Genomic DNA, 25,315 nt, shown 5'->3' with positions numbered 1-25,315 from the left:
AAGTCTTATGAATCTTTTCTTCTTGCCTTTGCTTGTTTGTGATATTCCCCCTTTTTGTGTGTTTTTTTTTGTGTTTTTTTCCTCTGCTGAACATCTTTTACCAGCTTCCATTTTTACTGCAGCTATTAAAGTAAAAAAAAAGGAAAAGTGATGTCTTGAATGAAGCTGAACGCTCTGGTTTTGGCTTGTGTGACTGTTTCTCCTCACGTGTTGAGCTCTGAAGCACAGTTCAGACGCAGCAACAAGGAAGAGGATTACTGAAGAGATTCAGAGCTGATCTGGTACCTGGTGAAGCAGCAGATCTCCTCAGTCAGGTGTCTGAACGTGTCCAAAAGACAGAAGCATGATGCTGAAGCCACCCCCCCCTGTTTGATTAGCATCTACTTTATCTACTATAAACATACAGTTTTACTTTGCTCATTACGTTCCACCAGGTAAGCATCCTGAACATAAAACCCTTCACAGTCCAGTTTGTATCCCAGTGACTCAGTAAAATGATGGTTTCAGGATGAATGAAGACCTGAACTACAGAGGTGGTTCAATCCTGCAGATGTACCACGGCTGGAGTTGAACCTTTCTGAATCTGTCAGACATGTTCTGATACTTAAACCAATCGCAGCATGTTTGGGTGAGAATAACAGCTGAGGATGCAGCGTTCAAAGGCTACAGAAATGCTAAACTTGTAACTGCAGAACACACAGAACGCTCCCTGCACCAACTTTAGCAAAGCACAGAAGCTAAACCCAGGCTTAAACTGAGCGAAAAGGGTTAAAATGTTCAAAGTTACTGATTACAAAGGTGTGTTTGTGAGCAAATTAAGAGATAAGTAGAATATTTCATTACATTAAGTTTCATGTACATTTAAATTGTAATTTTTTTTAAATAAGTTTTGACGCATAACCATGGCAAAAGGAAAATAGTTTGCATGTTGGAGCAGCTGAGCGAGCTCTCCACGGCCAGAGCAACACCAGGAATCAGACCGTAAACCTGGCTGGCTGAAGAGGAGACGTCTGGGGCGCAGAGCAGAAACAAAGTGGAGAGAAAGGAGGAGGAAGTTTAAACTATTTCTCCTTCTGATCATCATGAGATGAAGTGTGAGATTACAGCCTGATAAAATGGATGAGTCTGGAGCGCTGATAAAGCTTTAAAACTATCCGGGCAGACAGAGACCGCAGACAGAAAGGTAACAGTAAAGGAGGAGGAAGTTTAAACTATTTCTCCTTCTGATCATCATGAGATGAAGTGTGAGATTACAGCCTGATAAAATGGATGAGTCTGGAGCGCTGATAAAGCTTTAAAACTATCCGGGCAGACAGAGACCGCAGACAGAAAGGTAACAGTAAAGGAGGAGGAAGTTTAAACTATTTCTCCTTCTGATCATCATGAGATGAAGTGTGAGATTACAGCCTGATAAAATGGATGAGTCTGGAGCGCTGATAAAGCTTTAAAACTATCCGGGCAGACAGAGACCGCGGACAGAAAGGTAACAGTAAAGGAGGATCTGTTCATGTCTCTGTATCCCAGATGTTGAACTGTTGGCTGTGAGTTTCTGTCCATGTTGTCTCCTTACAGTAAGAAACGACTAAATCAGTTCTTCTTTCACATTTCATGGTTAAGAATGAATCAACTTGTCATGTTATGATTTACAGAGTAAAATAGCAGCAGTAGTTTATTGTGATTCATAAGCGGTCAGTTTAGTTTTCATTTTAATCCGTTTCAGATGTTCAAGGCCCACGGTTTGAATGATCCTGGCTTGTTGGCTGGAATCTGGAAACAAACAAAAAGAAAACAAATGAACAGAATAATAAAGTATTGCACCCTTTTTGGTATGTTCTGGAGTGAAAACTATGTTGAAAGATGTCAAATCATTTAATCACAGAACAGAATGAGGAAGATTTTGAGTTAAATTCACAAAATCCAGTTTTTTAATTCTTTTATGGGCTGAAAATGTTCAGTTTCTGAAAGTATAAACGCTTCTTTTACCGGACATTTCGTGCCAATCAACACTGAAAGCAGTGATCACCTTCTGAGTGAACGGGGAAGCGCAGGCCAGGCAGGCCTTCTCTGGGGTCGCAGGACTGTCGAGAGAGAACGGCCCAACGAGACCGGACATCGAGCGGGCCGCCGCCACGGCATCTTTGATGGCAAAGAACACGGAGCTGCCCAGGGCAAAGACGGGTTCTCCGATACCCTGCAAAGCCAAACAGCCACCAGGACCATCGCATGTTATGGATGTGACAACAGAGGGTTATGAAAGGAATGTGCTGCATGTTGGTGCCGACCTTTGAGGAGTAGATGGCGTGGGGGTTGTCGGAGTTTGACAGCAGGTAGACGTTAAAGCGAAGGGGCATGTCGCAGATTGCCGGGATCTTGTACTGAGATGGACCTTGAGTGTACAAAAGCCCAGTAGGGGAGAACTTCAACTCCTCTAGAGTATAGAGACCCAAACCCTGCGTAAAAGCTCCTTCAATCTAAGCAAAAGAAGGTGAGAGAGGACAGGAAACACTTCTATAAGAAGGAAAATGTTAAATCCTTTCATGACCGAGCTCCATCACATCTTAAAGATCTCATAGTTGGATATTTCCCCAGCAGAGCACTTTGCTCTCAGGCTGCAGGTTTCCTCGTGGTTCCCAGAGTTTCTAAAAGTAGAATGGGAGGCAGAGCCTTCAGTTATCAGGCCCCTAAACGCAGAATGGGAGGCAGAGCCTTCAGTTATCAGGCCCCTAAAAGCAGAATGGGAGGCAGAGCCTTCAGTTATCAGGCCCCTAAACGCAGAATGGGAGGCAGAGCCTTCAGTTATCAGGCCCCTAAAAGCAGAATGGGAGGCAGAGCCTTCAGTTATCAGGCCCCTAAAAGCAGAATGGGAGGCAGAGCCTTCAGTTATCAGGCCCCTAAAAGCAGAATGGGAGGCAGAGCCTTCAGTTATCAGGCCCCTAAAAGCAGAATGGGAGGCAGAGCCTTCAGTTATCAGGCCCCTAAAAGCAGAATGGGAGGCAGAGCCTTCAGTTATCAGGCCCCTAAAAGCAGAATGGGAGGCAGAGCCTTCAGTTATCAGGCCCCTGAAAGCAGAATGGGAGGCAGAGCCTTCAGTTATCAGGCCCCTAAAAGCAGAATGGGAGGCAGAGCCTTCAGTTATCAGGCCCCTAAAAGCAGAATGGGAGGCAGAGCCTTCAGTTATCAGGCCCCTCTCTGTGGAACCAGCTGCCAGTTTGGCTTCAGGAAGCAGACACCCTCTCTACCTTTAAGATCAGGCTGAAACTTTCCTTTCTGATAAAGCTTATAGTTAGGGATGGCTCAGGTGAGCCTGAAACATCCCATAGTTCTGCTGCTATAGGCCCAGCCTGCTGGGGGAGCTCCCATGATGCACCTCTCCTCCCTCTGACATCATTGCTGTCATTAACTTGTGTTTCTCTCTCTCAGCAGGTATCTCTGGCCTGGTGTTACGCTGCTTGTTGTCCCCTCTTTCCTGTTCTCTCAGCCCCAGCTGGTCCAGGCAGATGGTTCCTTCCTGGTTCTGGTTCTGATGGAGGTTTCTTCCTGTTAAAAGGGAGTTTTTTCTCTCCACAGTCACTCAGGATTGGAGACTGGAGACGTTTTGGCGCAATCTGTTGGATTCCTGAGCTGGGCTACTATTTTTTTGTCTCTATATGTACGAATTTGACTAATTTGACTAATTTGGAATTTAATTAATTAGATTCTAATTGGCTTGAATCTGATTGTATCTATTTGTTGTAATTTGGCGCTATATGAATAAAATTTAATAGAACTGAATTTCTATCCTTTTCTCTCTTTATCCCAAAGTAATCATTAAACTGAACAGAGCCTTTGGAGCACTATGACACACAGTACGTTAGACAGTTTTAAAACTTTTAGCAGCTGATGAAGATCCTGATTGGGTGTAGATGCAGAATGCTACATCACACCATCATTAGTGTACAAATATAAATTTCAGCTATTTAATCAAGAGTATTAAAAGATAAAACAAACTAAGAGGTCCCAGGGCTGAACCCTGGGGAACACCCTAAGCTACAATAAGAGAGAGGCAAGTGCTACACTGTCTGTGCACACTAAAATCTGCTAGATAGATAATTTTCATAACGTTTTCAACTCCTTTCGGTAGAGTGTCTCCTTTTAAGCCTGTGCTTTTGTTGTTGGAGTTGAATCAAAAGGATGGTCCCACCTGACCGATGTCCACAGATGGGTTCACGCTTCTGCCCATGTCCATCACAATGTCCGTCCTCACAGTCTGCAAGAAGAGGGAAAACATAACAAGAACAGTCGGGTAAAGTCAGCTTTACACAGCTAAAGTGCAGAGATGAGGAACCGGCTGAGTGCGGACCCTGTAGTCTCCTGTGAGGCAGTCCAGCTCCACCTCAGAGCAACACGCTCCGAATGTGAAGTAGGCATACGGCTGGCCCTCCATCTTGTCCCAGTCCAAGTAAAGGTCCGGGCCTCTGAGGACACACAGGGAGACACTGATTACTGGTTCTTTATTCATAAAAGATTCAGACGAGCAGAATCTAGTCGTACCTGAAGTATCCTGTGGCTGAGAGGCTGATTTTCTCAAAAAATGCGGTATAGATCTGCCATCAAGTAAGAAAAAACAAACAAGTTTATCAAAATGTTGGAAACCCATCAAGTGTTCCTTTCTCAGCAAATCATACCCAGCTTTCCCATGATCCTTTGGGGTCCTTCTGCCTGATTGGCTCCAGTCGCTTGTACAGAATCTCACAGGCAATCTGACAGAGACAAAAAGATGAGATGAGATATTAGTATTGATAACGACACTCAAAGCCAGTAAAAAAGTGCAGAAACCAGACTCCACCTTGACCGCCATGCCGTTGGCGTCGGTGCCAAAAGAAGCAGCAGAAGGACAGGTGTTGGGAACGGTGTTGGTGCTGGTTTCACTGATGTAGATCTTTGAGGTCGGGATGTGCAGCTCCCGGCTCGCCACCTGACAGAAAACAGGACAACTGAGCGTTAATAAAAGGGCCGGTTATCTCTTAAAGCAGCAGGAACCTTGCATTTCACACTTTGATGCTGTATGTGGGACTGATTCAACAGATTCAAAGATTTAAAGTTCAATCTGCACAAGAAACATGAAGCAGAAAAACAAAGAATGCTGTGTGTGACTCTTTAAATTAGTCATTTCAATTGATATCCATTCATTTTCATTCTACCCGGGGTGTGATGAAGGCGAATGCTCACCAGCCCATTGTACAAAACCTATGTTTGATTAAACCGTTCTCGACAGCCAGGAAACGCACTGCATTCACATCCAATCCTTTAGGGTTTACTCAACAGCTTCTGGGGAGAAGCACAGTGGACGGCTGACTTGCTCCAAGGACGAAGTTCACCACTACCTCCATGACACTCTTGGTGACTTTGAAAGAGAACAAGAGCTCAAACCCGTCGGAGCATTCAGGGACACAGCATCTCCCGTGGTAGCCTTTAACGTCAAAGAGCCCACATGGAAAGAGGTGCAGGAGGTGGTCACTGCAGCCAGAGCCAGCTCTGCCCCAGGACCCAGCGGGCCAATAGCACTGCATAGAGCTTCTTGAGATACACTGGAAGCAGTGTGGCAGAGCGGTGGAGGCAGGAAAAGGGGGTTTGGATAGTGTTTCAGATCAGTCTCAGTGTGGAGGGGAAGCTCTTCTTCAGCATCCAGCAGGTTGACAGACTTCCTCCTGCAGAACACCTCCATCAACCATCTCAACTCGTCTCCCTCTTTTGAGATCTGTGGTTTTCAGTCGCCCTGAGCGCACGTTATTATGGGAGAACACACAGTAAACATCCTAAGAGCTCAGACCACACAACAAACTGCTTCTCCAGTTCTTACATTTCCCTCATCTGCAACTGGGCCGTGGACAGATGGGAGGCTGCTGATCCCTCTTTTAGGTCTCCATCACACAGCAGCTCCCGAAACTGCAGACTTCACTGTTGTACCGTTCCTTTGTGTTTCAGGTTCAGCAGCTAACTGTAAGGACTGTTGCTTATATTTCACCCTGCTTGTCCTTCGACTGGCAACTGGTAAAAAAAACAGTAAATAATGAGTAAATAATTCCTCATTAGCGCATCAATCTCTGTGGTTTTAACTTCCCATTGCTGAGAAACACTGAAAGCAGGATCATCTGGAGTTGAAACACAGTGGAGATACGGAGGCAGGCGGCTGCCTGAATGATACATTTCCAGCTCTCGGGGGCTTAAAACTAAAGACTAAGCTTCTGTTTTATGTTAGTAGTGATATAAAAACACGCTACCGCAGTTAAAGTGATTTTTCCATAAAATATCCCCTTTTTTTATTCACAGACGACTCGCTGCAGCTTCAACACATCAGAAAACTTCTAAATGAGCGTGTGTTTCCTGCTTCTGTCCATGTCATTAAATGTTTTCATGGCTCTTTTGCTGCTTTCTCACAGTACCTGTTGCATTTTGGTGTGGAGGCCCTGACCCATCTCCGTCCCGCCATGAGTGACCAGAACCGAACCGTCTCTGTAGATGTGGACGAGAGCTGCTGCCTGTGACCCACAGAAAAATATTCTCATCACTAACAAGCAAAGAACTGATCACCTCCATGTGTTGCTGGATAATCCAGCCGCTGACAGTCAGACACGTGGAAAGTAAAGGAGCAGAACCCCACTGACCTGATTTAAGAAGCTCTCAGCAAAGGCGATGCCATATTTGATTGGAACGATGGACATCCCCCTCTTCCTCCAGCGGTTCTGCTGGTTAAACTGGTCGATGGCTCTGCGGCGGCCGCTGAAGTCGCACTTGAGCTTACACTCCTCCCAGCAGCGCAGCATGTTCTCTGGGCTGAACTCAAACTTGTAGTGGGTGACAGACGGCCCCTTGTACATGTTGATCTCCTGGATCTGAGGAGGGATTTCAAAAGTTAAAGGAAACACAGACCGAGCAACTTAGGTGATGATAAGATGAGGTAAGATGGTGGGTCTCAGGCTGCTGCAAATGTTGTGACTGCATGTTTTTTTGTGTTTGGGGGGCCTTCTGGGTGGCTCCCTGGATATGGTCGCTGCGGCCCCCGGACCTGGTGGACATGGAGCCCTCCGGCCCTGTGGCAGGACCCAGGGAACACTCATTCGCTCATTCACCCAGGCGCACGCTTGCTATGCAGTCGCTGTGTCGTCCTGCGGTTTGGCGCCACCTGGATCCACGGTTATATTTCATGTGCTTGCTTTTCGCTGCTTACAGGTTCTCCTTCGACTGGATTCCCCACAGAGGCCGCCGGATGTTTTCTGTTTGGTTTCTGCAGCTGCTGGTTGTTTTGTTCCATTTCTTTCCAGTTTATTTTTCTTTACTCCCCCTCTTTCCCTGTCAGGTTCTGCTCTATTACATGTAAAGTTTTGCCACAAAAATAAAGAAAGAAGGAAGCAGTACTTGGGTATCAAACAGAGCTTTACATTCATAAAGCCTCCCTTGGCAAAGCAAACGTGTTTGGCATAAAACGGTATTCAGATTACAATTCTGCTGCCGTAATGCTGGACAGGACAAAGGTAAGACCTGGTGTGCAGGCCGTCCCAGCACCAGCGCCACGTCGTTGAGCATGTTCTCCACCACCAGGAGGGTCTGCGGCACACCGAAGCCCCTGAAGGCGGTGTTGGAGGGCAGGTTGGTCCTGCAGGCGGCAGCACGGCCACGCAGGTTGGGGATGTTGTAAGCGTTGTCCATGTGAAGCAGAATCTTCTCTGCAATCTGCCAGAAGGAGAAAATCAGTGATGGCACTTTGAATGCATGTGTGCAACATTTATTCTTCCACTGACCAGAACGGATTCATCCACAGCACAGCCAGCGTTGGCGTAGTACTCGATATCTGCAGCCACGATCCTCCCATCATTCATGAAACCCACCTGAAACAATAAAGGAAATGATAAAAACCTGAAACCAACGGCAGACAATGACCAGGATTTCTCTTTCTTGAGTTCTTTTAAAAGAAGACACATCTTGTCAGAAATGTGTGCTTCACAGAATTTGTGTCATTCATGACATTTTTAATAAAAAAGAAAACTGATCTGACATTCATTCTGCTGCAGGACAACCATCCTTTCCCTAAGAACCACCTCCAGCCACCAGAAGAACTAATTCAATGCCTTTCCTGTGCATTACATGGTATTCATAGAGGAAATAAAGGAACAATGTGCAAATATCACCCATTCTGTTTCACAAGACGTTTAACATGGAAAAGTGACATTAAGGTGTCTCCAGATGAATCCAACCTGACTTAAGGACTAATCTGGAGAGCTTCCCTCAGGCTGAGGCTGTACCTTGTATGTTGCCCGCACAGGATGGCGTCCTCCTGTGATCAGCATGTCTTCGCCTCTATCCAGGACACAGCGGACCGCACGATTTGTCCTGAAAACAATCAGAATCAACAATTCTGTTGCTGCTCATTTCATTCAGAAACATTTCATCCAAAAGTAAATGTTTCTTTGACTTACTTCCATGCAGCCACAGAGGTGATAGACGCCAGGATGGAGGTTTTAATGACCTTCCCTCCGAAAGCTCCACCCACCCTTTTGACGTGACAGGTCACTCTGTTGGACGAGATGTTCAACGTCTCGGCAACCGCAGCCTGCAGCAACACACGAAGCTTCCTCCGCTCAGCTCGTCACCAAAGTTAGGAATAAATGTAAGAAAAACCGTGTCTTGGTACCTGAGCTAAGGCCGGCCACTGAGTGGAGATGTAGACGTCGAACTCCATCTCCTCACCGACAGGAACGACCAACACGCTCTGAGTCTCCATGTAGAAATGCTCCTGACCTCCGATTCGAATCCCTCCTGATATTAGAGACGAGATCAACGCAATCATGTTTGTTCTTCCGTTTGCTGATGGATGGTCATTTAGAAGCTTTTACCTTCATGAATCTGATCAACGTTTTCAAAAGCCTTCGTCACATTTCCTCTCTCGATCACCCGTTTGGGCTCGTAGAAAGACGACTTCTCGATGGCGTCCTGAGACAAACGCAGTGATCAGCTGCCATGACCAAACAGAGGAAACAGCTGACAGCAAATCAGAATCAACGGCAGACCTCGATGGTGAAGATGGGGTCTGGCAGGTCCTCGTAGGCGATCTTCACGGCTGCCGCTCCTCCTTTGGCGTGCGCCCTTGTATCAGCGAGCACCGCACACACCATCTGCCCGATGCACGCCACCTGCAAACCAGCAGAAGTGAAGTGGTGTGACTTTGAATTGGACTCTGTATTCCCGCATGAGAGCAGGGGAGTGTTGACAGGCCATTCAGTTCGGTGTGTTGGCGCTCCCTCGTGGCCTGGACACGAACCCAAAAATGCTGCCATAAATATATATTTCTTTGTCTGCATCATATAATTGTCAGAAAAGAGGACAAAAGTAGATAAACTCTTTAACCCTGGTGTTTTGTTTTTCAAGGTGACATCAGAATTGCCACAAATGTGCCGATTTATCCTCTTTCAGCCTCCTCTTTCCCTTCATTTGACACCAGGCTGATGCCTTGATGTTGCGACCCGACTCTGGAGGTCCGCCACAGGACGTCTTGCTCTTCTTGCTGCTGAAAATGATTCTGTACGACTCCCACTGAATGCATAGGATGATAAAGGATGATATAAACACCTAAAGTGCGTTCCAGTTCTGCACAGTACAGTTCAAAAAGGGAATGGACTAGCTTAAAGTTGGAGTTGTTCTTACTAAAGCAACGTGGTCTGGAGTTGGATCTTGTTCAGCACAGATGGCACAGAGGATTTTTAAGATCTTGTCAAATTCCTTCATGAACTGGGAGCCTATTGTAATTTGTCCTATCATACTGATTGGTTTTGTACGTAATGTTTATTTAGAAAGTTATGTGGAAGTGGTCTAATCTTTGGTCATGTGACAGATCCGTGGCCTCTTCTGATTCACATCTGTAAGCCATCAGGATGGAAGAGGTGCTCTGGCTGACCTTGTAACACTCGTCAGGAAGGCTTGACTGGCAGCGTCTGTCTTGGAGGGCAGAAAGACAACGAGGTCTTCCTGTGAAGGCGGCCCGTTACTAGCGTCTCCAGCGGTGGCATTTGGCGGATGCCATGAGATTCTATCCCATCACAATCCAACAGTGAGTTTACGGCTGGCTTTTCCACATCACGGCATCTCCTCATCAGCTCAGAGATGAAAGGCAACACAAGCTGATCAACACACACCATCAGCCCGAGATTTAACCTCTGCTTGACCCGCCGGCCACAGGATGTTGGGTCTTGCACGTCTTGCATGTCAAAGTCCAGAAGTGACAGCGGTGCGGGCCGAGATTTAACCTCTTGCTCGGCTTTGCAGCCTCCCGAGCAGCATGACAGGTGGTGGGGGGGTCGCATACGTTCTCTGCTGCGAGCACAGGAGGAATGAGAGTCATGGGCTGGGGGTCCACATCCGACCAGCTCGGACCAGGCGTAGCAATCAAGCTGGTGGGCATTTCCACGTCTGCCTGCGGTGAGGCAGCTTCACACATCATCTCTACACGATTAGCCTGGCAGCTAGCTTGGCAGGTGAGGGATCAAATATATATTCAGTCTTTGCAGAAATCTAGTTCTCATCAAACTTCTGTACCTCACTCTCAGCGAGCAGCTCCTCGCTGTAACCGAACATTTCTCGGGCTTTCTTCCCTGGAATATCTTTGGCTGTGACGACGTCAACAACACCAGGAAGCTGCAGGGCTTCGCTCACATCCAGCCCTCTGTTGGACAGAAAAACGGGTTAAAAAACACCGTCTGCAGACCAGGAAGCTTCACCTTGTGGCATTTTCTCCTTACCTGATCTTAGCGTGTGGTCGAGAGCTGGTGACCAGCACCAAGAAGAGTTCCCCGTCTCTCTTTGGGATGTCGTCACAGTACACGGCCTCGCCTGTCGCCTGACTGATGGCAGAGCGATGCATCATGGGTCGCCCAACTGGGTCCTGGGCGCTCTGGTCCTTAGACACAAACTGAAGGAGAGGAAGGCAAGCTTTTTTAGAAATGTTGGTCAGTGTTGAGAATGGAATGAATGAATCTTCATGTAAGGCCTCTGTATCAGCTTTGATATGTAGTGGTATGATTGCCACCTTTTGTGTGGGAGCTCTGGGTTCAAATCCTCTGCATGAAAGGTATTACCTCCAGTAGGGGTCCTTAGGCAAGACCCCCTTACCCTATCTGCCTATCTGTAAGTCGCTTTGGATAAAAGCGTCTGCTAAATGCATAAACATAAACATAAGCTTTGTGGTCAGTATGATGATCTTTATGGGAATTACTACACATGTACAGCATCTGGGTGGAAAATGGAAAAAAAAAGAAGGCAGAGGTTGTATATTTAATGTTATCAACCCTCAGGATGGCCTGAGGAAGATTAAAGGCCATAATTAAGAAATATGAAGACAGTGGGCCAGGTCGGTCCTGAGGGAGCGGGCACTCTTAGTCGGTCAGATAAACACACAAGTTCTAATACTGATTTATAGTGGTGTATGAGATTAAGGAAAGTAGCCCTGAGGGAATCAGTCAACCCTGGGGTCGTCTCACTGCATATATTGGCTGAATAAATGCAGTCTGTTTGAACATTGGCGTCTTCATTTGTCTCATTTCTGTCTCCTGACTCTACAGGTTCCTCTGATACCGGTGAACAATAATTTCTGAGGATTTTTGAGTCCAAATAGTTCCTGCGAATCTGACTAACTGAGGTGATCCAGAGAAAGTTGTTGTTCCACAACTTGAGTAAAAGCTTGGATAAGTTCTCTGACCTGGAACTCCTGCAGGCTGGGTTGGATGTCTCTGGGCAGAGGCAGCAACTTCTCAGGAAGCTCATCTGTGACCACGTTCTGTGGAAATAAAGACTCACATGAACATCCTGCTGGATCCACCCAACATGTTGCACTGAAAAGAGCAAAAAGAAACCGTTTCACCATTTCTCTGAGCTTCTGCAGGACCTCCAGGTTGAATTTGAAGAGGAGGCTGAGAGTCAGGGACCGACGGAACTCAACCTTCCCTCCGGGAGCCGAAGGAGGGAGGACCAGCTCGTCCAGGAGGATGTCGTAAGCCCGGTTGAGGGTCTCTTCATCCCACGGCCTGAAGGAAACAAGGCAGTGAGCAGTGAAGAGGAACAGAGCATAAAAGGATAAATAAACAGAAGGATGCCTCTGACCTCCCTGTGATAGCTTTGCAGGTTTTGGTGGCGCTAACGGTGGTCGGACCCATTCCTCCATAGTAGATACTGACATCCTGAACCACTCTGGACCCCTCTGGGAAACACACCCTCATCCCGGTGGTCACGGTGGCGAAGGAGGCCTCCTTCCTCGGCGCCTGACGGAAAGCTCGAACAAACTCCCCCTGCAGGAAATACAAGGCACTACATCTGTAATCATGTGCAACTGAACCTCAGTTTCACCTTAATAATGTGACTGTTTCTGAGGTTGTACAGAAATAAAGCCAAAAGTTGTGGAAAAAGATGTTAAACAGGACTCGTGTACCTTTGTTGTAAAGGGAATGAAAACTGAGACAACGATTTCCTCTGGTTTCAGTGTAGTTTTTCCAAAACCCACGAAGAAGTCCTGATTCAGCGGAACCTCCCGTCTTCCTTCTGGTGGATTCAAACAGAATCTGTTCTTTTTTCAGCTGTTCAACCAACACAGATTCTTCTGCTGTTTTAGCTTTAAATTTAGCCTCTAATACAAAGAACAATGGAGGCGACTCACCGCTGGAGATGACGCTGACTCTGCAGTTCCCAGCAGCCAGAACAGGATTAAGGTCCGAGTTGGGGTACGCACTCACAATGTTGCCTCCAAGAGACTACAATTACAAGATATGAGGGATCAGATTTAAAAGTCATCAGCTTTGCTTCATTTGTACATTCAGCAGATCCTCTGCTCCTAAAAGACACAGTCTGGCCCTAAACTGCCTCTTCACAACTGTTTATGCACTCCTGAAATGCAGAATATGCCACATACACTGCTCAAAAGAATAAAGGGAACGCTAAAATAACACTTCCTAGGTCTCAGTGAGTGAAATATTCCAGTTGAAAATCGTTATTACATTGTGGAATGGGTTGAGAACAAAATAACTGAATGTAAATCAAAACGATCATCCCATGGAGGTCTGGATTTGGAATCATACTCAGAATAAAAGTGGAAAATCACATTACAGGCTCCAACTTCCGTGGAAAGTCCTCAAGACGAGTCCAAATGAGGCTCAGTAGTGTGTGTGGCCTCCCTACAACGCCTGGGAATGCTCCCGATGAGGCGAGGAATGTTCTCCTGAGGGATCTCCTCCCAGACCTGGATTAAAGCGTCAGTCATCTCCTGGACAGTCTGTGATGCAACGTGGCGTTGGTGGATGGAACGAGACACGATGTCCCAGATGTGCTCGATTGGATTCAGGTCCATAGCATCGATGCCTTCATCATGCAGGAGCCGCTGACACACTTCAGCCACATGAGGCCTCGCATCAGAAGGAACCCAGGCCCCACTGCACCAGCACATGGTCTCACAATGGGTCTGAGGATCAAACCCGGTACCGAATGGCAGTCTCCTCCTGTTCCTCCTTCCACAAAGGAGGAGGTAGCTGCTGGAGGAGGTCCTGCTGCTGCCCCCCCCCCCCCCCCCCCCTGCATAAACATTAAATATAATAAATAAAATGATGTTATATTACTATTACGGTGGACGACATAGTGAACGACCGCCTGCTTTACCTTTATTGTCCACTTGATGGCGCAGTCGAGCAAATGAAACGTCGGCCCTTTCCTCGGATGGAGCACTGACCAAATGCAAACGTGACCAAAACATCAGCCACACTCGGCTGCGAATGCTCCAGGGAGAGCTGAAGGTCACGGCCCGACGACGCTAACAGAACCACATCATCTGCAAAAAGCAGAGACCCGATTCTGAGGTCGCCAAATCGGACCCCCTCAACGGCCTGGCTCCGCCCAGAAATTCTGTCCATAAGTTAGGAACAGAATCGGTGACAAAGGGCAGCCCTGACGGAGTCCAACTCTCCCCGGAAACGTATCCGACTTACTGCCGGCAATGTGGACCAAACTCTGGCACCGGTCATACAGAGACCGAACGGCCCCTATCAAGGGGTCCGGCACCCCATATTCCCGGAGCACCCCCCACAGGACTCCACGAGGGACACGGTCGAATGCTTTCTCCAAGTCCACAAAACACATGTAGACTGGTTGGGCAAACTCCTCCAGGATCCTGCCGAGGGTATAGAGCTGGTCCACTGTTCCACGGCCAGGACAAAAGCCACACTGCATCTCCTGAATCCGAGGCTCGACTGTCCGACGGATCCTCCTTTCTAGTACCCCTGAATAGACCTTATCAGGGAGGCTGAGGAGTGTGATACCCCTATAGTTGGAACACACCCTCCGGTCCCCCTTTTTAAAGAGGGGGACCACCACCCCAATCTGCCAGTCCAGAGGCACTGTCCCTGATGTCCACACGATGCTGCAGAGGCGTGTCAGCCAAGACAGCCCTACAACATCCACAGCCCTGAGAAACTCAGGACGGACCTCATCCACCCCCGGGGCCCTGCCGCCGAGGAGCTTTTTGACCACCTCAGCCCCAGAAATGTGAGGCTCTCCGACTCTGCCTCCTCCGAGCACGTGTTGGTAGGATTGAGGAGTTCCTCGAAGTATTCCCCCCACCGACTCACAGCGTCCCTAGTTGAGGTCAGCAAAGCCCCGTCCCCCCCCACACACAGTGTTGACTGTGAGCCGCTTTAACATCCCATTGAACTAAATGATGTGATGAAGCCATTGATTCTCCTGAAGAAGGAGCCAGAAACAGACAACGAGTGAGTCCTCCTTACTGCAACGTTCCGGATCTGCTGGTTTCCCAGGTTCCCCAGCTGTTGGATCAGGGCTCTGAACAGCTCAGTCTTCTCCTCTTGGAGCTGAGGAACCAGCTTCTCCAACACAGAGCGGACCTCGGACAGACTGCAACCCGCTCCCACCCAAACACCTGCAGAGGGTCAGAACCAAACAAAGCTGAACACTCTGAGCTGTCCTGGGTCCTTGAACTGATCAGGCAGATGTAGGTCACCCACCCTGAGGAGTCTGAGAGACCTCAAACAGCTCCTGGACTCTGATGGGGGAGATTATCAGCGGATGGAAGATGCCTTTGAACTTTATGTCCGGACCTTCGGCACAAAGCAGAGACACCAGTTTGGTTCAAGTGGGTTGATCTCAAGTTTATCCATCAATCATCTCATCTGCATGCGATCCAGATTATAAGAAAGTGAGGATTTTGTCTCCTGAGGATCTTTTTACATAATCAAGGACATTAAAGAACCTGTTACATCTCAGCTATTAATTAGGGAATGTTTTGTGATTTATTGGACAAACTGTTGATCCTGGCAGACCTATGTTGGTGTTGCCCATCACCAGCGGCGCCACGGGGTGCCTGGTCTTCAGCTGGACCAGCTCCTCCAGGGAGGCGGGGCACACCCAGCTCATCCTCTCCCCGAGAAAGGTGAGGGTTTGTGGGTTTGCTGTCTCTGCCAGCAGCTGGGGAGCATTTTAAAAAGAAATGTCACTGAGCTGAAATGAGGCTGCATGGATGAGCTTATTTAAGGTCCATGAACTGAACAATGATTCAGCTGATGACCCACAATCAGCTCTGGAGGGAAGATCAGCTCCTGGGTCGGGTCCAGTGGAAGGAACTCCTCCTGGTCGAACAGCTGTGGTTTTTCCTGCAGGCGACAGAGGAATGAAGACAATGTTTAAAACATAAAGAGCAGGGCAGAGGGAGCTAAAAGCAGACACTGGTGGGTTTCAGTGAAAGGATAAAAGAGGATAAGGGCAGAAATATCAGTTTCCCTCCATGATGAATCTAAGAGGGAAGGAAAAAGGAGGAAGAACTGACACAGGAGAAGAAGAAGGACCAAAGAAGAAATGAAAGTTGAACTCACGTTCTCAGCTTCATCGTTATTTTCCTCCCCGTTAAGGCAACACTTGGCTCCACCGTTGGTTTGGCAGCAGTTGGCCTCCTGGGGGCGTTAACATTGAGAATATTTCAGCTATAACACACACAGAGCTTTTCTGGAACAACTGTTACAGTAAATTATCCCTGAATGATGGAAGCTTCTACCTGACAGAAGGTCCTGCAGCCGTCCACAATGGGTCGATATCCAGTACAGCGACACATATTACCTGAAAGGCAACAACACATGCACTCAGCACAGGGCTAACGGAGGACTGAAACAATAAAAAACAATGGTTTACTCAAGAGAAAGTACACAAACTGAGAATAAATACAGAAACATAAGTTTAGGTAAATATATGGAAACACAGCTCCCAAGATCTCCTGTTTTTCCAGTATTGAGTGAAAGATATTTAGCAGATGTCCAGTTCTTTGTGGCATCGATACAGTCCTGAAGGATAGATATTCTGCTGAGAAATTAAATGTATAACATAACATAAGGCCCCTTTAAAGGTGGTAGTAAATACAGAGCAAAAAAAGGGGGTCCCAAAGTAGAACCTTGGAGCACACCACAGGACAAAGTGGCAGATGAGGACACAAATCTGCCTGAAAGGTAAGAAGAAAACTGATCTCAGGCTGATCCAGAGATGCCCAAAGTCCTGAAACTGTCAGTGAAAATACTACGATCAATAATGGAAAACGCTGCAGTATGTTTATCATATGAAGTCACCTGTGGTGGATTCTATGAGTCACTACGCTGATAATAAAGATGCACTTCCTCCTCTGGGGTTTGTTCTTATTTTACCTGCAGTGGACATGTTTAACATTTGTTATGAGCATTAAAAACGGACTGAGATGTGATTTTAGGGGCTAATCTTACACTTTTTTAAACCTTTTCTCATGCCGTAAGGATGTATTTTTATGCCATCTAAACAAAACCTTCAACGAGTTATATTCTACTCTGAGAAGTTTAAAGGAAAGTCAAGAACATCAGTATTCGTCTCTCAGTTTGTAACTCCCATACGAACCAGCCAGGGCCTGAGTGATGTCCTCCATGGCTGGCTGGGGCTTGTTCCTCAGCAGAGCGTACATGGACATCACCATCCCCGGAGTGCAGAAGCCACACTGGGAGCCGTGAGCCTTCGCTATTCGCTCCTGAAATCACAAAAAAAAATCACTTTAGAAAACGTTTTTGTGTTTTATTCGAGTTTGTTTACATGTGAAAACTCAGATCTGTTTCCAGCTAATCAGGATCTCTGAAATTACAAGCTCCAAATACATGAAACAGGAAGTTCACAAGAGTTTGTTGTAATTTGTCTCACTTGTTTCACATGTGAACAAAAGAAAGAGTGGATTAAATGTCCTACATTCATGCTTTAAATGTCAGTGTCTTGCTTTAATTGAACCTCAGGTTGTCATGTTTTCTGAGAAGTGAAAAGAAGACGTGATAATCAGGTGGAAATGAGATGAATCGTTGCATGAAGCTTGAGATAAGTTTGTATTCCAGGTGGGAAATGGAGGCATGTTCCTGCAGAGTCACTCAGTTCAATAAGAGCCAACTTAATAGCATGAGGAGGCTTCAGAACAAAGGTTTTAAAATCAGGAGAGAGGGCAGCTGCGTCCGGATTTTATAGGTTGATTAGATAGTTGATGATTAGATATTTTTACATATACTTGTAAAAATTAACTCTCCCTGAAGTTCATGGGAAAGAAAACCTGTGGGGGTCAAAATCTGACAAATGAAGAAGAAAGTGGCCAACATCTAACATCTAACTCCAGTCAGACCCGTGATCGGCACCGAGGCATCCCAGCACTCACCTGCACCGGGTGGATCCTGGTCCTGGAGCTGCCGATGCCCTCCACCGTGGTGACGGCGGCGCCGTGCAGCTGGCAGAGCGGCAGGAGGCAGGCATTGGCTGAGTAGTGGCTGACGCTTCAGTGAAGGGAAACTCAACGAGTTGTGATAATGACCGTAACTGTGACAGCAACTACAAGAATAACTTCAACTTCTAGCACAGCTGAGGTCCTGAACAAGCACCAGCAGGTTAGCTAACATGTTGCTGGTTCCACTTTTTAAATCATTAAACTCTAAAAACATACATGAAATATGAGCTATATGTTGGTACATTCTGTTGAAGCCTTCATGTTTTATCCCCAAAACTGAAAACATGCTCCTTGACAGTATTTTTCCCCAAATTATTTTGGATCTGCACCTCCCAACAAAGTGAATTTGCTGAGTCATGCTGGCCTACAGACAGCAAAGCGATATCTGCAGTGTGAGATCTGACCTCTGTCCTCCAAGAAGACAAGAGTCGCACCAATCAGAGGCTCCTGTTTATGCTTCTGTTAATCAGAGTAAATATTAACTTATCGAGACAAATTGGATCAAACTCATTCTGTCAGTAAAATCACAAAGTTCAGCCTTTAGCTTGAGCTGAATGATTGCAGTCTCCCAAAGTATTATTATCAAATATTTTAGATCCACTGATTTTATAACAAAACAAGAAAAATGCCTGTTAATAACCATTGAAAATAGTTATTAACAGATCTTTCCATCAGCCTGTTTGTTAGCGGTCTTTGATGCTAATAAGTAAAAGTTAGATACATGTTCCCAGATTGTGTGTAAATCTCTGCTGCCTGAGAGATTAAATGTCACCAAATCAACAGTATCAAGACAAAAATGACCTTCTATCTTGAAAGGTATTTTAGGGATTAAATTTCCATGAAAACAACATAAATTATTTCAGATTTGTACACTATGTTTGCGTCGATTCAAATTTTAAATTCAAAACAGTGGGCGGAGCCTAATCAGACCAGTGAAGCTGGCCAATCAGAGCAGAGTGGCTTTTCTGAAAAGGGCTCAGTGTACTTTCACTTAATTGTATTGTTTCGACCTGTCCAGGATGTACCTCGCCTCTCGCCCGATGACTGCTGGGATAGGCTCCAGCCCCCCCGCAACCCGACCGACGGATCAAGCAGGTATAGAACATGGATGGATGTATTGTTTCACACGCAAATCATCTTCCGAAGGACGCCGACTTTCACCAAACTGTTCTCGGTGAGCAGATGAACGTATTTCATGCCAGAAATAAGGTTTAAAAACACCGGAGTTCCCCTTTAACTTCAAAATGAGTCTCATTCAACAGAACAAACAAGCAACACCGACACGGTTGGCATGAAGGATACATGATGGTTTTGGTAGCAGGTTGGTAGCGTGACACCATGACAGTGCACGCCCCACAGCCTCCACCACCGCATCCAGACTTGGTTCCCGTTAACCTCACTGGAGGAAGAGTCAAGGATCCAACAAGCCTCCAACATTATCTGCTAAATACCAAAAAACACAACTATCGAGCTTCAAGTGTGCATTTGGAGCTAAGTGTGAAGGATACGCTTCCCTCTGAGGAAGGATAACAGCATCGTTTCAGGATCTGCATGGTCCTCCGTCACCTGTTCAAACACAAAGCAGCAGCATCACAGCTTCTAACTTTCACACCAAGGCTTTAAAGAAAATAATCCCCTCTTCAGTTTCTCTGATCATTTGCTGCTTAAAATCTTTCTGTTGAATCATTTGAGAGTTCAACATGTTAATGAAAATACTTCCATATATACTTCTGTCATTAATTAAATACAAAATACCCAAAATGTTTAATATACCAACTGTTTAATGCTTTCAATGGACCGGCTAAATGTTATTTATCACATCAAATCTTTAAATTTGAATAAAGAGCTTTTATTACACAGTTTTACTGAGCACACCTTACAGAATATGATGGGACACAGATATGTAACACCTCCAGTTCTTAATCTATTTACTGAGCACATTATTCAACAGATGAATAACAGACATTGTGATTCATTAAAAGCTCGAGTTTAAAAATATATGGATCCATGTCATTTAATTTCCACACATTTTTAGGAACAAGAGGAGCTTTTTATGACTTCCCAAAAGTTCTGAATTCTCCTTGAATGCAACCCTGAAATTAAGTAAAATATAATTTTGACCAGACTCTCCTCGTTATATATTCAAATACAGTTTTGATGCAGTTCATGATGGTTTGGATTTACAGATAAATGAGTAAATTTAAGATATCACTTTTTTTTATCACTGGTATTCTTTGTAAACTGTGTTTCACAGAGAAAACAAACATGAAACCATTTCTGTGATCATTTACACTGAAACTGTCTAAAAAACGTCTAAAAACTTTGGAACAAATGAGAATTTACTGTCTTTTACGAGTTTGACCAGTGGAGCTTTTATTTGGTCAACCAAAGGCTCATATCCGTCACAGAATATGATGGGACACGAATATGCGCGTAACACCCCCAGTTCTTAATCTATACCGTCTGTTCCGAATAAAAACGGAACTTTAGTCACGATTATCGTAAAAATCACCTGAAGCCTGAAAACTGAGCGAAAAACTGTCATTAAAACACCAGATAAACCTCTGATCAGTTTGCTGCCAATAAAGTTTAATTTACCTTTTTTCCATTGATAAAGACGCACAAAGTGTCTCCTGCCTTTGCAGACATCGTTCATCTGAACACTCGAGTGCAAATTAACCCACAACACTTCCGTTTCATACTTTCAAAATCAAGGATAAAGGTAATAAAGACAGCACGTGGTGTGCTGTGGGCGGGAATTCTGAGTTAGTTAAATTAGTTAGTTTAGCGGAAACTATGATCATATATATCTATCTGTCCATACATGTGCAGACAGATAGATATGTGTGTGTGTGTGTGTGTGTATTTCTACAGATGTAGATATATTATAAATATATTATATATAAGTGGAGCTCAAGATACTCGAATATTTCAGTTACATTTATCTAATTTAAGAACAAGATTCCAGGTTGTAATTGACACAACGTGAGACTCTTCACCACCTTTTGGTGTTAAAATTGATTTTCACCTCTTACTTTCTTAATTTCCTGTCTCACACTGCTGCCTGACTCTAATCTGCTGGTGCAGCAGAAGAAACGCCCACTTCCAACTTCATTTGGCCCTGGAAGCCAAACAAACATGGCCTACATTCACAAAGAAACATACAAAGTTACAGCTGAAGAGTTTCAGTGTTGTTCATTTACATGGTTTGACCTTTAAATGTGTCATGTGCCGCATCTGTCTTACAAAACAGCAGAAAGAGTTATATTGTTGAAGCAGTTTTACTCTGTAGTTCATCTTTTATGGTCAAAGTTACTCAGGATTGCTTTAAAATATTTATATTTTCAGCTGCCGTGGGCAAAGTGGCCAATAAAAATCACTTATCTTGAACCTTGTTTTGACTAATAGTTAACCATTTATAGTGTATTATAAACATAAAATCTCTTGAGCATATTATTATCCCCTATAATAAATGTGAAAGTTTTGTGACTTGAGACATTATCAGCAGGGTTAGACAAGATAAAGATGACATTAACACCAGAATATGTTCAGTTACTTTCAGACAAAAAGCCACAAGAGGGAGCTAAAGGCAACAGAAATGGAAATAACGTTCAAGTTGAAAGAAAACTTGGAACAGACTCAGAAGTTTTATGAATCTTTTCTTCCTGCCTTTGCTTGTTTGTGATATTCCCCCTTTTTTGTGTTTTTTTCCTCTGCTGAACATCACCTTCCCTTTTCTTTCTTTTACCAGCTTCCATTTTTACTGCAGCTATTAAAGTAAAAAAAAAAGGAAAAGTGATGTCTTGAATGAAGCTGAACGCTCTGGTTTTGGCTTGTGTGACTGTTTCTCCTCACGTGTTGAGCTCTGAAGCACAGTTCAGACGCAGCAACAAGGAAGAGGATTACTGAAGAGATTCAGAGCTGATCTGGTACCTGGTGAAGCAGCAGATCTCCTCAGTCAGGTGTCTGAACGTGTCCAAAAGACAGAAGCATGATGCTGAAGCCACCCCCCCCCCCTGTTTGATTAGCATCAACTTTATCTACTATAAACATACAGTTTTACTTTGCTCATTACGTTCCACCAGGTAAGCATCCTGAACATAAAACCCTTCACAGTCCAGTTTGTATCCCAGTGACTCAGTAAAATGATGGTTTCAGGATGAATGAAGACCTGAACTACAGAGGTGGTTCAATCCTGCAGATGTACCACGGCTGGAGTTGAACACATTCCTTTACTTCCTTTACTTCCTAACACTTACAGTAGATTGTTGCTTTCCGAGGCCCGACTAACAGCTGGAATAAGACCCCAAAACCTGACTGGATGTAGAGGAAACATCTAGGACTGAGGCTTTGAAACAGCAGGCTACAAACCAACAGGTGGCATCGCAGAGGTTTTAGGCCTTATGCACAGTCAGCACATAAAATGGTCACACAGACATGAGCTCACTTGCTATTCGGTGCTTTCATTGCAGATTTAACACCCTCAGAAACTGAGGCTCAATGTGATGTTTTTGAGAAGTTTGCTCTGTGACGATCACACATGCAATGTTTGTCTTCAAACTGCTGCTGGTGCTGCTGTCTGTACCTTATCAATGACCAAAATATCAAACGTATCATCCTGTGCTTAAGGCTGAAACTGGCTCCAATGGCACAGACTTTGCCTCTAGGCCCTAAACGAATATATTTTGAGCATATAAATGGTTACAGGAGCTGATCTGAAAAGGCTCAGGGGAATGAATGCTTAGTAGCATGAAACTGCACCAAAATAAATAAACATCACCTTCTTATCGTCCCAGTTATGGTCACCTGGTGAATGTGAGCCCAGTGTCCAGCTGGCTCAGAGCTCCACTATCAGAGCAGTTTCAGGTCAGAGAAAGGAGAAAACACACTCAGGCTGTGGTGCATGTGTGCCATTTCTAACTCATTAATTCAACAAAATCCTGAATTAATTGTCAGTATAAAACTGGCTGTTCGTGCTGCTCTAAATCTTCTGATAAAGATCAGCTGGTCAACCCTTGCTGAGACATTCGATATGAACATGAGAATGAGTACAGCCTCCCATCTGTTCACATTTACATAACTGTTCCTTTAAAGTACTCCGATGTCTCATGATCTTAGCAAAACTTATTCGTATTTCCTAACTAAGAGCCTATCAAACTGAGTCGTATTTCCTTTGACATCACAGAGTTATGGAGGGTCAAAGTGCAGCCGACTATCTTCTCTCATCAGCTAAATAAACCTCCTGTGGAAAAGGTTCTCTCCCTTCCTCCTCCTTTATTTCCCATGTGGCGCTCGCTATCATGCGGTTCATCTCTTGTTGAGGAAATGTGACAGAAACCCTCGCTGACCTCCGCTCAGGATTCAGAAGTTGCTGTGACAAAACCCCACGGGGGAACATGGAGTTCAGGCTTAGGTAGAGAACTGAGATCTGACTGTATCTGCAGGCCTGAAGGTGTCACAAGAGACATCATATTTGACTGGAAACGCTATCAGACTGCGAGCCAGAGAAGTGGCGAGTACAGTGAAAACCTGCCAGTTCTCAGCCACATGACGCTCGCTGGCAGATCAGTTGGCTGCTTAAGTACAGCTTACATGTTCCAAGTGAGGAAACTACCACTTTTCTTTGTCAGTTTAAAAGTCCGAGCAGGAAAAAACATCAAGAGAAACTGGAAAAATCCGATGAGTCGTGAGGAGAAGTGAGCAGAAAACTGAGAAAAGACGCAGTGTTCAGGGACTGCTGCTGCAGAAAGAGGGAAGACTGGATCCACCGCAGAACTGCAGAACCCACAGAAACATTTTCTTATTATTTACGACCAAAATCACTCCAATGGCTGCCAAAGATGGTGTTATTTCCTCCCCCAAAGCTGTTTTAAACCAACCATTCCTTTGCTGCACGAGAGCAGAAGTTTGTCATCAGAGGAGAATGATGAAGATGCCTCAGTTCTGCAGAGAAGAAACGCGTTTTACTCTCAGTTGAGCTCACCAGGACCCATCATAGCTCTGCCGTTACATCACCTCAGCGTTCCTTTCTGTGTGGAGAGTGAAAACAGACAAAGAGCCCATTAGGGTGAGTTGTCCCTCAGGGAGCTCCAGAGGCCCCGCTGACCTCAGCGGGCCCATTTAGTCTGAAAGCACTCCTGCTTCTGAGTGACCTGTTCAGTGTCTGGACACTAATAAGATGAAAGACCTTGGAGAACAGCATCAGATGTCTCCAGGACACCAGAGCAGCTGTGCACATCAGTTACAGTCTGTGAGGTCGATGATAGTTTAGTGCAGTAATGCTCAGGGTGTCGAAAACATCCCAAACATGGCAGAAAGGTGAGACTGAGCTGAACTGAATAACCTGGCTGCCACTCAGAGTAGTCAAGCTGCAGTTATAGTCAGTAAAAGCTGCTTTAGTGGGATTTTAGCTGTATTAAAGACACTTATATCCTCATGTTTTTACAAAAAGATGCAACTCTGGAGCCTGTGCAGAGCCTCTGGTCTAGATTCATGTTTGCATTCAGGGCGATTCGACTCCCAGCCACATTAACCGGGTGCATAAATCCAGCTTTAAAAAGCTTTCCCTCGTTATTAACCTCTGTTGTTACCCACTTCTTCTTCTTCTGTGCATTTACCTGAAACTTTGGCGCCTGTGCAGAGCACCTCGACCAGTTTGAGTTTGTACATTTTCTGACTTTGAGTAGCACAGAATAACACATTTACATGTATTTCACAAGTCTTTCGCATGGCGGCACATCCCAACCTGCAGCCTGCTGTGTGGCTCATCAGGCCAGCGGCACAGCGTAAAATTAGTTTGTCTGCTTTCATACATTTCGCTCAGACTCGTGCACTTTAAAAGTCGGGTTTTGGCAACTAACACAAATAAAATGAAGTGTAAATGACTTTGAAATGAAGTCAGACAGTTCTGAGCAGCCCGGAGGCTGTTTGCTGGGTTTTCCTGTCCCAGAGGATCCTGGGAGAGTCCCATTTTAGAGGGACCCACCCTCTGGATTATAGAGGTGAGCTGTGTAATTTCACATGTTTACGACACGCTCCACCAAACAGCCGCCTGTAAAGCTATAAATCTGAGGCTCTTTTTCTGTCCTCGCTCGGGTTTTTCATTTGGAAAGGTGCTGCGAGGGCTTTTATTGTGGCTTTGAAAGCTCAGAGTTCATCCGTCTCTTTGGAATCTGCAGCAAGCGGTTTCACACGGGTCTGCATATTTCATGTGATGATTCTGCTCAAAGCACCGTCGTAAAGGGCCGTTCTTGCAGGCTTTTCCCTGGGAAGTAAGGAAGCTGCATTATGGTGACGCCTCCATTCTGTGCGTTTGAAATAATTGGCTTTGACGGCAGCTCGGACAGAATCGAGCCCGGCTGCCGACACAGAAAACTGAGCAGATCCTGCAGCTGCTGCCTCAAATGGCAGCAGAACCTCAGCTTTGTGCCGTCATGCAGCACATGTCGATATGATTCGAGCCATGATGTGAGGAAAGAGTTTGGGTCAGATAAATGGATCAGTCACTTCTTATTTCTGCAGTATTTGGTG

At 45.5% G+C, this 25,315-nt stretch overlaps 1 protein-coding gene across 1 annotated transcript; it reads right to left on the bottom strand.

The window, feature by feature from the left end:
- Positions 1–1,656: 1,656 nt before the first annotated feature.
- On the bottom strand, positions 1,657–20,453 carry LOC140282374 (aldehyde oxidase 1-like). The gene is made up of 35 exons (XM_072376988.1): positions 20,384–20,453; positions 19,294–19,351; positions 19,088–19,184; positions 17,720–17,828; positions 16,930–17,056; positions 16,070–16,131; positions 15,891–15,968; positions 15,591–15,671; positions 15,342–15,486; positions 15,027–15,119; positions 14,790–14,941; positions 12,677–12,770; positions 12,452–12,561; positions 12,127–12,311; positions 11,888–12,050; positions 11,726–11,803; positions 10,770–10,939; positions 10,567–10,693; positions 9,045–9,167; positions 8,871–8,967; positions 8,669–8,793; positions 8,454–8,587; positions 8,280–8,367; positions 7,779–7,865; positions 7,519–7,710; positions 6,645–6,872; positions 6,423–6,518; positions 4,826–4,954; positions 4,665–4,739; positions 4,531–4,583; positions 4,340–4,454; positions 4,181–4,246; positions 2,283–2,471; positions 2,024–2,191; positions 1,657–1,767 (listed from the first exon to the last, which is right to left on the bottom strand). Exons 1-35 carry the CDS (start codon positions 20,432–20,434, stop codon positions 1,717–1,719), a joined length of 3,996 nt encoding a protein of 1,331 aa, XP_072233089.1. The 5' UTR covers positions 20,435–20,453; the 3' UTR covers positions 1,657–1,716.
- Between the last annotated feature and the right edge of the window lie 4,862 nt (positions 20,454–25,315).

This window comes from Leuresthes tenuis, unplaced genomic scaffold (assembly GCF_036924035.1).
Source record: "Leuresthes tenuis unplaced genomic scaffold, fLeuTen1.0.hap1 SCAF_1, whole genome shotgun sequence".
Classification (NCBI taxonomy): Eukaryota; Metazoa; Chordata; class Actinopteri; order Atheriniformes; family Atherinopsidae; genus Leuresthes; species Leuresthes tenuis.
This window is presented reverse-complemented; position numbering and strand designations above follow the sequence as displayed.

What these genes read in the sequence shown, in the direction of transcription:
- LOC140282374 (XM_072376988.1), bottom strand. Translation starts at nt 20,434, where the DNA reads ATGTCTGCAAAGGCAGGAGACACTTTGTGCGTCTTTATCAATGGAAAA. An exon ending in TCATTCCCTTTACAACAAAG is followed by an intron (nt 12,312 to 12,451) that starts GTACACGAGTCC and finishes TATTTCCTGCAG; the next exon opens with GGGGAGTTTGTTCGAGCTTT. An exon ending in AGCTGCTCGCTGAGAGTGAG is followed by an intron (nt 9,168 to 10,566) that starts GTACAGAAGTTT and finishes GCTGGTTTGCAG; the next exon opens with GTGGCGTGCATCGGGCAGAT.